At 39.9% G+C, this 14,177-nt stretch overlaps 1 protein-coding gene across 5 annotated transcripts in view; it reads left to right on the top strand.

Moving 5' to 3' along the window:
- Nucleotides 1-14,177, top strand: part of MPPED2 (metallophosphoesterase domain containing 2) — a 175,733-nt gene that overhangs the window by 78,128 nt on the left and 83,428 nt on the right. For all 5 annotated transcript variants that reach the window (XM_008955885.6, XM_057299127.2, XM_057299128.2 and 2 more), the window contains exon 4: nucleotides 12,720-12,945. In XM_008955885.6, the coding sequence (XP_008954133.1) occupies nucleotides 12,720-12,945 (226 nt within the window). The remainder of the gene's footprint in view (nucleotides 1-12,719; nucleotides 12,946-14,177) is intronic.

Here is a 14,177-nt window from a genome sequence, read left to right as displayed (position 1 = left end):
TGTCTTGCTTTGGAACAATGTTCAGCAGACAGAGTATGCTCTCCAACTGTGTTCCGATTACCTGAATTCCTTAAAATACTTAATTCAAATTATTTAAGGAAGAACTTTATGGAATACTTTGTGCCTTAATTATACTAATTAGGAGAAAACACAGATTTAGGAAGACAGTGTAAATTTATCTCTTGATAAATTTTAAGATGCTGGGGCCTAGATCTCTAGAAATTGGAAAACCCATGAGTAAGGAATGAAAATGTAGAAAGTAAAATAGACCTCCAACTCTGCTTCTTGGAACCTTGGGTACCAAGGGCCATGATGGAATTTCCAGAAATCCTTTCTTCCTGAGGAATTATACTACATACTTTTTACTGCTTCATACCAGCGGGAGGCTTGTGGGATAAAGCCATAAAAGCATTGCCAAAGAAATATCGGAGACTATTGGAAATGTGTTCCAGTGGAACCAAAACATTATCCAAAGGAGACTTCATGATTTCACACCCCCCAGGAAGTCTTAGTGGCTCTGATTCAGGGTAGCTCTTATAGTAGTAAATGTTGCCCATTGAGGGATGGAGAAAGCAGAATGGAAAAGGAAATGAATATGGTCTCCATTCCCTCTATATTGTCACTGCCACTATTGATCAAAATAACCTTCTCTGAGGGGTTTCTTTGTAAATATTGTACTTGAAATGCTTCACTCAAATTTTGAGTTATAAAATGGGAAGAATCAATTTTACTGGCTCCTAAATTTTGCTCTATGCAGCTTCCTGTCCAGCGTGGATATTATTAAAATTGACATAGGATGTGTGTGCAAGGTAATATCCCCTTTCGTAGGCACTTCTCTAAATTTCAGGATATTCTGTAGAGTGGATTAGATTATACAGTGAGTGGGGATTCAGAAAGGAGAATAGAACTGTGTATTGATGCCTTCAGAAATATTATTTGATGGCAATAAAATATTCCCCGAAATTCCCTTCAGAGGGAAGAAAATGGAGTTTGTTTGCAGTAATTGCATTTTCTAGCATTTGCTCTTACACTTTCCAATATAAGCCAATTGGAACCCATGATTTGGTTTTGCTTATTGACAAAAGTACCATGTAAATTGATCTGTGATGCATTTAAAGAAGATGCTTTGAAAGTTTGGAAATTGAGATGGCTTTTTCTTATTAGATTTTGAGAGTATTAGGGTTCATTTCTATATTTTAGTCTAATGTAATATTAGCCAAATATGTTCTTTTTCAATTTAGTTTTAATCAAGTTCTGGAAGACCATTTTCATTTAGCCCCAGTGGCGCTGTTAACGCAGAGATTTTATTTCCACTGTCAACCCTCCATTCTGGCTTCTGCAGCCCTGCCCCGCAGAATTCCTGCATTCGGAAATCCTGCATCATCTGCCCAAATGTTATTTCAGCATGCAAAAATGATAGTAGTTATTACAAAAAGATTTTTTAAATTCTTATTTGCAGGCTTAAGGAGGGGAGGAATTTAAAAAGCCTCTAAAATGGTTATTTCTTTTAAAAGATATGGCCTTTATGCCTTATGTTATTTTTATTTAATTTGATCATCACCATACTTAATGGTTTAAAATGCAAACACACAGGATTTGCATTTGTTCCTCTAATTATTCAGTAGAATAATTGCCACTTATTTTATAATTATTGCTGGAAGGAACACCTTTTTCTCAGTTGCTTTTTAAAGGCTTTGTGGGGGAAAAATAAACATATCATTCTTCATCTCATCAGAGACTTTGTCAGCCAACGCTACTAGTTTATTAAAGATATTTATTAAATACTCTTTTAAAGAGGTAGAACGTAGGAGATGGGCTCCTTATTCTGATCTAAGTTACACTGCAAAACAGAAGACAGGATAAAAATAACAGTAATAGGCCAGGCACGATGGCTCACGCCTGTAATCCCAGCACTTTGGGAGGCTGAGGCGGGCTGAGGGGATCAGCTGAGGTCAGGAGTTTGAAACCAGCCTGGCCAACATTGCGAAACCCTGTCTCTACTAAAAATATAAAAAATTAGCCGGGGGTGGTGGTGGGCACATGTAGTCCCAGCTACTTGGGAGGCTGAGATATGAGAATCCCTTGAACCCTGGAGGCGGAGGTTGCAGTGAACTGAAATCGCGCCACTGCACTCTCACCCGGGTGACAGAGTGAGACTCCATTTCAAAAATTAATAATAATAATAATAACAATAATAATTATCATCCTTTATGTGGCAGGTATTGTATTTGGTCCTTTCCTGCTCTCACTTATTCCCCATACCCACTTCATAAGGTAGATTGTACAATTATTCTTTTTCTTTTTTCCTGATGAGTATTGTGAAGCTTAAATTGTGTGTTTGGAGTCTGAGTTTAATAGGTAATAAATGACAGAAGCAGGAACTTGATCCGAAATCTGTCTGACTCCAAAGTCCACGCTATTTCCTTTATGCCACATATTCCTGTACGTTCAGGTTGTATAAACATGCACACAACTGATCCAGATGAAACCTGACAATGTCTTTACCAATTTTTCTTGTGATTATCTGGTGGAACCTTGATTTGGATGCGGTTTTCCAATGCTTGAGGAAGTAGATTGAAGGGTCTTTAGAAGCTAGTCTGATTGTTCAGATCGAATTTGTTGTATAAATCTTTCTTTATAAGCCAAGACCCTCATTTGTAAAGGAAAGTTTGGATAAAATAAACAGTGAAAGAGTCTACCTTATGATTCTTTTGTCCAGCCAGATGGCAATACTGGAATATAATTGGAGTTGCATTTAGGTGGACGGTTACCACTAGGGATTCCCATTTAGAACATGCCATGTTGATTTGGGTGGCAACTTAGAGATACTCGGTTGGGAAGCAAGGAGGATAGTGTCATTCATTTCTACTACCTTGTGGTTGTCTTAAAAATATATATAAGCGTGAATGAGTATGTGCGAGTGTGTACGTGTGTGTGTTTAGGTCACAAAAAGTTGTGTTGGAATAAGGCCATGGTTGAGGCAAGAATGCTTACAAATAAGGAGTTGCTGAGCAGCAATAAAATCTCTGGGCAGTTTTCATGGTCTAAAAATTGTGGATATTAATGGCCTGCTTCCCCATCATTTGCACTTGTCAGTTGTTACCTGCCATTAGTGCGATGCAGTAGTGACTACTGTAAGGGATGGGGAGTGGACTTTTGTCTTCTTTGTGTGGACTAAGGTTTATCACATCTCCTGGTGCCTTGGGATTCTCTTTATGGAGGAGGCTGAAGCGGAGGAGGGAGCATTTCCGCTGTGGTGTCTTACACTGGTGCTCATTCCTGCAGTGGACCACCGGGCTTTCACTCCGCATCCCCTGCCTTCTCCTGGGTTTCTGGCTCAGCCCTGACATTATTGTAATATAGTTTTCTGTGTTTAATATTTCTTAGACCTGGTTTCCCATTGCAAGCATGGAAGAAACCCTAATGCATGAGTTTCAGAGGAGAAGGTAGCAGTCTGAACCTGCTGTGTGGCTCCATCAGCAAGTGTGAGTATTAACGTTAGAGCTGTCAGGACTTGTGAAAATTAATGGAGCCTGACGGGGGACAGACTGAGGTCAGAGACAGAACTTGCCCTGACTGAATGTTTCTGGTGGTTTTGTAGCTGAGTCAAGTGAGTGCAAACTGTGGAGCCAAGGGGGATTTCTGGAGTATGCAGTGGGTACCAACTAAGTGCTAAGCATTCTTCTAGGTGCCAGGGGTACAGCAGCAAAAAGTTGGCTCTGCCTCCTCATAGCTTATAGAACCCCCTCCCCACCTCCAAGCTGGACTCAGGCCTTCTCTGCTATCAGCCCCCAGTAATTGCCAAGGAAGGAATTTAGATGAAATGTCTCCTTAGCCCATCCTGAGCCTCATAGTTCTTCCATGCTCCTAGCAGTTGGTATTACTTTTTTCCTTTCATCTTCCTGCAGAATTTTCTGCTTGGCCAGTTTTCAAGCCCAGGTTATTCTTATTCATTCCTCAGTGAAATAGAGAGGCTTCAAAAGTTTTAACATTTTCCCTGTTCCTGCTGGAGTTACAATATTAAACATATAATAATAATTTTAAATAGGAAAAATTTCCTCCTTCTGTGTGCCTTGGGTGAAACAAAGTAACTTTATATCACTGGCATTAGGGAACAGGGTTTTAAAACAGGCATCTGGCACTGCCCCATTGCAGGCAGGTTTCAGAAATGTGATCAAATTGTTGTATATCTCTTATTTAGAAACAGTCCTGTGATAACAGGTCTGACTATATATTTGTTTGATTCTTTTAAATCCCAACAAGTTAGCTTTTTTTTTCTAGCACATTACCAAGGGAAAGTGAGCCTGAAGGCTGTGCCTTGTGAATTTGATTTTCCTGGGCACCTGGGAGTCATAGCAAGTTCTTCTTCTGTCCTGTCATCTCTGTTGTTTTTCCTCCTGCTATAGAATGAGCTTTACTGACTGTGAGTGCTATGCCCCAGACATTTTTGGTTTCCTTATATATTTTAAAAATCTATAATTTGGGAGAATAGAGGGGAGAGGGCATAGGGATTGGCAGTCTTAAAATATGTCAGCTTTATGGAACTAGGTTTTCTTTTATACAGGAAAATGACAAGCCATGTTTGCTTTTGGAGGCTCTCTTTCACAAAGAACTACTGCTGAATGCTGGGGTTTTTCTCTTGGTTTTAGCAGGAGTAAATAGGAGATAGTAATCAATTAGCCTTGCTGACAAGATCTCTGATTTTAAAAAAAGGGTGTGGAGAAAGGATATTTGGTGTTAACCACGACCTGATGATTGTGATCGACCCTGTTTTCCATATTCCCTGTTCATGGGGAATGAAGAGTATGAGGCAAGAGTTGTCTTCTGAAAGTTGGCAGGCTGTATTAGTCTGTTCTCATGCTGTTACTAAAGATATACCTGAGACTGGGTAATTTATAAAGGAGAGAGGTTTAATTGACTTATAGTTCAGCAAGGCTGGGTAGGCCTTAGGAAACTTATAATCATGGCGGAAGGGGAAGCCTACACGTCTTTCTTCACATGGTGGCAGCAAGAAGAAGTGCTGAGCAAAAGGAGGTAAAGCCCCTTATAAAACCATCAAATCTCGTGAGAACTTACTATCATGAGACCAGCATGAGGATAACCACCCCCATGATTCAATTACCTCCCACCTGATCCTTCCCACAACACGTGGGGATAACGGGAGCTACAATTCAAGATGAGATTTGGATGGGGACACAGCCAAACCATATCACAGGCAGATTCCTGGGAAAAGTGAATGTTCTGGAATTGACCTTGGATTTTGGTTTGACCTAAACTTGAATTTTCTAGAGGAATTCATTCTATAATGATTTATAGCAGAAAACCTGATTGCAGTTGTTTGATACTTATTTTTGAGGAACATTAACTTGTATTGAGGGAGAGGGGCAAGCTAGAGAGGAGATCACGTTTGGCCAGAGCAGTGCTTATATTGTTTATTTTAAAATGCTGATGCACATGTGCCCCCAGTCCCCTCATTGTTCTCTATTATCTTCCACCTAGTTCAGCTCAATTCACATTGTTTCTTTACCTCCCTAGTCCATGTAGGTGTTTGAATTTATTACCTCAGACCTCCATTTTCCTATCAAAATCTCATCCTCATAATTGTAGCCAACAAGTTTTTAGATTCTGGGACCTCACATAAAGTTGGCCTTCTCTTCACTGGGTAGGCTCCCACATTCTCCTGGGAGCCTGTAGATAAGAAATGGCACCAACAGCTGCAGTAGCATTTGGGGAATGTTTTAATTAAGCCAGGATGTGTTTTAATTGTTACAGCGTGAGGCTGACACTGCCTCATTTCCCATACAGGAGAAGTCTGTGATATAGCCAGAGAAGCATCTAGAATGGAGAGTTCTGTTTCATGGGTACAAACTAAAAGGGCCATAAATGCTTAATATTAGATAAAAGGTTACTATAGATGGATAATGGCATGAGGAGGATTCATGTATGAGTAGGCCTTAAGTCAAACTTTATCAAGTTGTCACATATGTGGGGTCATCTGAAAACTACTGGTCTGGGAGCCAGAGAGCTAGATTCTGGCCCCACTTGTGGCCTGTGACTGCGCTTAGTAAGTGGCAGCACGTCTCTGGCACTCAGTTTCTTCATCCATAAAATGGAATTGCATGAATCAGTGGTTTCCTCTTAATTTTTTTAAGCCAGGGTTAACTTCCTTAGAATGATGAAATCTTTCTCCAGATGGTAAAATCAAGGAAAGCATAGCTGCTCTGGTGAACCTCAGAGAAGGTCGTTCCCCTCTGCCCTTCTCCATCCCTGGGGAGGCTTCACGGAGCACAGCTTCAAACCACTAGATTGTCTTGGAGGACCCTTAGGGGTTCATGTGTTGTGATTCATCAGAGCCGTTATAAGTGGCATGTTAAATGTCCAGAGTTTTATAAGGGAGTTATGCTGACTTTGACATAAGTTGCTATGTGTTTGTTTTAACATTGTTATAGAGTTCATCAGACATGTGCATAGCTGGAGATCTTAAACTTTTCATCTATTCCTTGCTGCATGCTCATAGACGAATAACCCCACCTGATTCTAAGAAGAAATTCTGGATATTCTGCATGAATAGTCACTCTTGAGAGAAACAGTCTGGATGCTATCTATTACAGGTTATACTAATCATTCATGAATGAGAGGCCACTCGGCACATTTTTTGGTATTTGATAAATACTGGAAGACAGAGATATCTGGATGAGAGGAGGCAAAAAGTTGTGTGTTAAGGGAATACATTGTGCGAGGTTAGGATTATCTCAACAGAGGTGCTGTGTTTGCATTGTGTGCAGGTTGGAGGCCTCATAGCCCCACTGACCTTCACTTTTAGATCCAAATGCTTATTGGCCCTAATAATACTTTTGTTAGTTTGAAAGACATGTTGGAACATGCCAGTTTCTGCCATGAGAAAAATCAAAATGTTCTTTTTCATCTTCAGATGCTTTGCTTTGAGAGTAGTGACATTGTGCCTGGCATCAGGGAATGGTCCAATTTGTGGAAAAACCAATGATTTATTGATGGCGATTGGGAAAGATGGTCATGACAATAACATAACAACACAGCTAATGTCTGTTGAGTGAATATAAAGTGTCAGAAACTGTGCAGGTTGTTTATATGCAGGATCTTGTTTAATCCTCACCATACTTTAGAAGCAGTATTTTATTTTTACCCTATTTATATCTGAGAAAACTGTAGTTTAAAAAGAGTTGGAGATTAGTCAGCTAGACTGGATGTTGGGGAGAAGGAACAGGACACTTCATGCGGGCTTAAAGTTGGAAGAAAATGTGACATTGGCTTAAACCTTGCCATAGCCCAAGATGACAACCCGAGTTCCTGGAATTCTATGGAAGTTACCAGGAAGTCTTGTGGAGGTTCATTCATTCCTTCACTTACCCAACAAATCTGAGTTGTGTGTCTGCCATTTTGAAGATATGGGACTAGGTACTTTGGGTCAATAAGGAACAACAAGCCATGATCCATGTCTTCAAGTCTATGGGGATACAAGTCACATGCAAAAGCAAAACTCAAAAATGGAGTAATAATAGTGAACGTGCACTGATGGTTTACTCTGCACCATGCATGTGCTTTAGAGGCTAAATTTCATTTTATCTTTGCCAAAACTCATGAGGTAGGTGTTATTATCCCCATTTTGCTAGCGCACTTTAGAGAACATAAGGAATCTCCAAGGTCATACAGCTAACATGTGGCAGAGACTACAGAGTCCCCATTCTTATCCCCATGCTGCGTCCACGGTTTAAATTGTAATAGTTTTAAAATCGAATCATTAGGAATAGAAATGTGAGAAGCACAGTAAGAAACTATTAAATACTGCCCATAGAAGTAAAGATGAATAAGGAGAGTGTCATGGAATAAGCATGCAGATGAGATAGGATGCAAAGGAAGCTGAGGAAGAAGAGAGAGGAGAGGAAATATCAGAGAGGGAGGAGGAGAACTTGGAGAGTGCCACAGCAGTAATCAAGGGAATGGATCACACCACTGTAGTGTGATCAACAGAGGTCAGAATTCAAATAAAGCCATGGCTTTGGCCATTAGGAGGTTATTAGTCACATTCCAGGGACGCTTTTGGAAGGAGAGTAGAAGCAGAAGCCAGATTGCATTGAGTAACTTTTGAGTAACCATTTGGCTGTACATTTTTAAATCTATTAATATAGTGGCCCATCAGGCAGAACAAATGTGGTAAGTGGGCTGTATGAGAAGAAATCAGAGAGGGGAGATCTCTTGGCAGACTGGAGGTCAGTTTTGCCTGATCTTTTGATTTTCCACAAGAAGCTGGAAGTGCAGAAACTTTTGGGTGATATTTCCTGAGTTCTAGATGTTAGTTCATTACAAAAACAAAACAAAACAAAAAACAAACAAACAAATAATAACCTCAGTTGAGGGCTAAACATGACACATCTGAGGGCTGAATTGGTCCCACCAGCAGCAAGCTTATGGAATCCTCTTTTAAGAAGTTTAGAAGTGAAATGAGGAAGCATCTCAAAGAAGCAAAAAAGTCAAGGAATGTTTACGATCATGTTTGAGGCACGTATGTGTGTGTGTGTATGTGTCAAGGGTTGTTTGTTTTTGTTTTCTTGGAGTGGGTAAATATAAACTCACCAAGGAGGAGGATTCAATGTATAGAGAGGCCCAAAATATCAAAGAGAGGAGATGCCTGGAAAAGGAAGGTGCTTATGGGAGTGGGAGGAATCAGATTAAGAGGCCAATTTGCAAATTGAACATCCCTACTATGAGAATCCAAAATCCAAAGTGTTCCAAAATCTGAAACATTTTGAGCACTGACATGACACTCAGTGAAAATGTTCATTGGAGCATTTCAGATTTTGGATTTTGGGATTTGGAATGTTCAATCAGTGTAACACAAATATTCCAAAATCTGAAAAAATCCAAAATCCTAAATTATTCTGGTCACAAGCATTTCAGATAAAGGATGCTCAACCTCTGTTAGAAAGATAAGAAGATGCAAACAGATGGTGTGATGGGAAAGTGAAAAGGCAGAAGTGAAGAGAACCTCCCTCCTTCTGTACACATGTGGTTAGAGGGTGTTTTGCATGTCTGGAGAGGGGCTCAGTTGGAGCCTGGGAGCTAGAGAGGAACCTGGACAAATTTTGTGATGGCTGCTTTGGGGAGGTAGTAGCTGGAGTGTGGGGCACTTAGAACGTCAAGTAGCAGCGAGGACCCAGTTGACTTTCAGTTCATGAGTATCTACTTATGTGACACCACTAGGTGCAGAAGATACAGAATAAGGGAATACATTGATAAAACTCAAATAACTGCCTCTTTTATGGTCTCACTTACATTTTGTAGCTCTAACCTGAACTGATGAGCAAGTTTTCCACATCTCATTAATTCACTTCCTACCATTGTCACTTTATTGTCCCTGTAAGTTACCTCTACTATTTGCTCAGTAATTTTCTTGAAATTACCTCTTATTTTACATATAAAGATAGAAAAAAGGAAGCTATATATCATTACTTATACTTTTATATTGTATTTGTCCAAACAATGCATTCTTAAAAGTAGTTTTAAAATACAAAACTATTTGACATTTTGTCAAAGGTTCCTTTCCATTTCACCTAAAATAATCTTGTGTACCATTAGTAGAACATAGACCATGCCTTGGGAACGATGAAACTGGTTGGTTGGTAGCGTTCTTTTTTTTTTTTTTTTTTTTTTTTGAGACAAGTTTTGCTCTTGTCACCCAGGCTGGAGTGCAGTGGTTCAATCTCGGCTCACAGCAACCTGCACCTCCGGGGTTCAAGCAATTCTCCTGCTACCACACCCGGCTAATTTTTGTATTTTTAGTAGAGATAGGGTTTTATCACATTGGCCAGGCTGGTCTCAAACTCCTGACCTCAGGTGATCTGCCTGTCTCGACCTCCCAAAGTGCTGGGATTACGGGTGTAAGCCACCGTGCCCGGCTGGTAGAGTTCTTTGGGTCATTCAGAGCAAGAATTTTTTTTCCATGTTAGAGTATATATATGGCCTTGGTTTTTTTTATACAAGCAGGTCAGCTTAGCTGGCATGATCTGAATAAAATGGAAAAAGGCAGGCACCTCTTTGCCTGACAATTTTAAAGTGTTGCTATTTGAATACCAAGAAGTTTGAAGCTTGACTGCAGGGCCTTCCCAATTAATCTAGTCTGGAAAAAAAAAAAAAAAAAAAAACGAAAATGCCATCAAGTAACAGGAGATTTGTCAGCTGCCCTGTTTACACTTTTCATATAAAACATAAAGGTTGGCAGATTATAGATGAAAGGTCAGTTCAGCAAAAAAGAAAACATGTCAGACAATCTCATAACATCGGTAACAGAGGATAGAAGTTGGAAGCTGCTACTGGATTCTCAGAAAAAGATGAGTTTGTTGGTGATGTGTAAATATCATCACCTTTTCTGTGGCTCTTCATTTTGGTGGCTACCTTTTTATGCTGAGTCTCCAAAATTTGATTTAAAAGACACCAAAGATGCTTGTCTTTCTGAGAAAGATTTACTTTGCAGCAGTTTTACTTAAAAAAAAAAAAAAAGAAAGAAAGAAAAAACCCAGTCTGAAGGGGGAAAATATACTTCCTTTGCCATAGTGTCTAGTCTCACCCACGCTGTCCCTGAACCCGAGCCCTAAAACGAGGATAAATTGAGAAACCCAGGCTTCCTGCAAGAGCGGCGGCACATAATGAAAGGGTTTACAGTGAGTCCCATCATCGTGAATGATTAAAGGGGAACTGGGCAACTACAGTGTGACTTGTACAGGTAAAATCTTCTGCTCTAAGAATCACACAGTAAGGACCGGCCTTGGAAGACATTGCTGTCTGGGAAAACGTTTTAGCCTGTTCCGGCTTTGGGAGCACAGGTGAATTGGGGCGGGGAGCACTATTAGACTCATAGGGTCACAGAGCCATGATATTAGAGTTGTAGGGCCTCTGACAAATTTCCAGCATGTGCAGTACTGGGAATTTGTGGCCCTATTGATATATCTTTCATCTGCACTTGAAGTTCTGGAATTGTGCAAGATACCACCATTCTATCCAAACAACTTGCTATGTACATCATACTCTTAATTACCAAATTCACATAAACATGCATTTGAGGGAGGCTTCCTATTCTTTTTTGAACTCTTCAGCATAGCCTTACAAATAACTGAGGCCAAAGACGTGACATACAGCACTGTGGGCTAGTAGTCAAAGATATCCATTGCTGCTTGGCCTCAGCGTTTCTGGTTTCCTCTCTCTGCAGTGTTATTTTCTATCAGACTGCTTTCATCTCTCTCTTAAGCCTCCCCATTATTGCCCGTGCTATATATGCAATTTTATTATTGTCAGAAATCTAACAATTAATAGCTAAAGAAAAGGCAGTAATATACAAAACATAGTTTGGCAGTCTTAAAAACTGCTTCAATATTAGCAAATACGTTTGTGATGTGCTGCTGAGACTGTGTGGACTTCACAATGTAATCTTTACAGTTTGAATTGCTGAAATCCAAGTGGACTGACGACGGAACTTGCTCCCCTCACCTCCCCCCACCCCCCCACCCACAAAATTCTCCTCCCCACTAAGTTTCCTTAATGAAATCATTGAGACTCTGGCTTGCTGGTAAGGACCAGTTCTTACAAGTGTATCCAATTTCCTGCTAGTGGTAACTTTAATTCTTCCTGGAATAGCAGGAAACATTAATTTCACATCAGACCCATAGGTCTCAGAAAGCTGGAATTATAGGTGCCATTGTCCCACTCTTTTTTTCCTCCAAAATAAAATAAAATAAAAAGCAGCAGATGGACAGTGAGGCTTGAGGGATGGGTAGTGACAGAGTAAGGAAAAGAACATTAATTTCAGGTGGGGACAGCTGCCCGGCACTATCTCCCTTTGGATTTTCGTTCTTATAGCATCACGGTGAGTTATTAATATGTATGACCCGTACTTTATTCAAACATTATAAATCTATGCAGAAGTCTGGTGTTTGGGTTTTCCTTTATAGCTTTCATTCTTCTTCCCAGAATTATCTCATTTTGATCGGGAAACTTTTGCATAAAAAGCACACACTGAGAACTCACATTTCCATACCATAAATATTAAAAGAGGGTTAAGCTTTACAGTTTCTTCTCCCATCCCAATAGGAGGAAAGTTAGCCTTCTAATCAGGGGGCCCTTACTAATGTTCTTTTTATTCACAACCCAAAAAGGAAACTTAAAATTAGAGTTGAAATATGAAATTATACTATCTGGTTCCTTTAATGTATGTCAATTATGGAATGTTTGACTATGCCATGTCTTTAGTATGAAGCATATACTGAAAATCTAGTAGTTATCTAAGTTGTTAAGAATAGTTGGTTAGATTATGTTTTGAGGACCAAACTAGGTACAGACCTTCTCTTAAGGATCGTGATTAAAGAGCTTTTTACTGGATAAATATAAAGTGTGGATTCATTACCCTGTGGATTCATCACAATGAATCCATAGCATACAGAAGAGGGAAATGGAACTAGAAAACTTAATGTCTTTTTAGCAACGTTTTAGCTACTTAGCAGCTTCCTATCTCCCGTTATTGTCATTTTTGTTAGCATAAAGTAGTAGTCATAAATTCCAGTTCACATGGAAATGTAAAGGAATTTGCGAGCTATTTCATTTGGGTGAGCTGTCTGCTAATCACACAGTCTTGGCTGTTGTACTTTGTGATGGGAAATGAATGTGCTAATTGGTGCTCTTTTTTCTTATTTCAGGAAACCTGCCATATGAATATAAAATAGTGATTGCTGGGAATCATGAACTGACATTTGATAAGGAATTCATGGCAGACCTTGTTAAACAGGACTACTACCGTTTCCCCTCTGTGTCCAAATTGAAACCAGAGGACTTTGACAATGTTCAGTCCCTCCTGACAAACAGTATTTACTTACAAGATTCGGAGGTAACAGTGAAGGGATTCAGGATATATGGTGCACCTTGGTAAGTGATGATTCAAACAGTTTTCCACATTGCTTTTTAGCTCAGTACCAAGAAAACACAGCTCAGATTTAGATGCTTTAAATGAAAATGATTAGGATGAAAGGAAACCTTATTGCTGTATTTCCAACAAAATACATACTGTACTGCTGCAAAATGCAACACTTGTTGTTTTCATTGTGATAGAGATCCCTTTAGGCAAGATCAATAGGAGTTAAAGCTTTCCTAGATATATACAGTCATGCCTCCCTCAGTGTCCATGGGGTATTGGTCCAGGACCTCCCACTGATAAAATTCCATCATGCTCAAGTCTTTTATATAAAATGGTGTAGTATTTGCATATAACCTATGCACATCCTCGTGAATACTTTAAATCATCTCTAGATTACTTATAATACATAATACAATGTAAATATGATATAAATCATTGTTATGTTTTATGGTTTAAGGATTAATGACAAAAAATATCCAGCATAGAGGCAATCCTTTTTCCAATATTTTCTTTTCTTTTCTTCTCTTTTCTTTCTTTCTTTCTTTTTTTTTTTTTTGAGGTGGAGTATCTCTGTCGCCCAGGCTGGAATGCAGTGGTGTGATCTCAGCTCACTGCAACCTCCGCCTCCCGGGTTCGAGCAATTCTCCTGCCTCAGCCTCCAAAGTACCTGGGATTACAGGCACATGCCACTGTACCCGGCTAATTTTTATATTTTTAGTAGAGACAGGGTTTCACCATGTTGGCCAGGCTGGTCTTGAACTCCTGACCTCAGGTGATTGGCCCGCCTTGGCCTCCCAAAGTGCTGGGATTACAGGTATGAGCCACCGCTCCTGGCCCTTTTTCTAATATTTTCTATCCTTGGTTGGTTAAATCCCTGGATGCGGAACCTCTGATTATGGAGGGCTGGCTGTATATGTTTATGTTACTGGGCCTGGGTGTATGTCTGTGTGACACAGAAGGATTTGAGAGGAGGTCACCATGCTACCCTTCACATAGATTCAGCTGCTCTGAACATTCCATCAGCCTTAGGTAACTCATTTCCCTCTCATTTTGTACTGGAAGCAGTCATAAAATATCTTGCTTAGATTACGGTTTCTCAAACCTCCCTACACATCAGAATTACCGTCTCTGTAGAAATATAGATTTTGAAGCCCTTCCTCCAGAGACTCTGATTGTCCTTCCTGAGATGAAGCCCAGCAGTTTGTATTTTTTAAAGTTCCCTGGGCAAGACTGATGCACAGGT

This window comes from Pan paniscus, chromosome 9, assembly GCF_029289425.2.
Source record: "Pan paniscus chromosome 9, NHGRI_mPanPan1-v2.0_pri, whole genome shotgun sequence".
Lineage (NCBI taxonomy): Eukaryota > Metazoa > Chordata > Mammalia > Primates > Hominidae > Pan > Pan paniscus.
The sequence above is the reverse complement of the archived record's forward strand: the minus strand, read 5'-3'. Positions and strand labels throughout refer to the sequence as shown.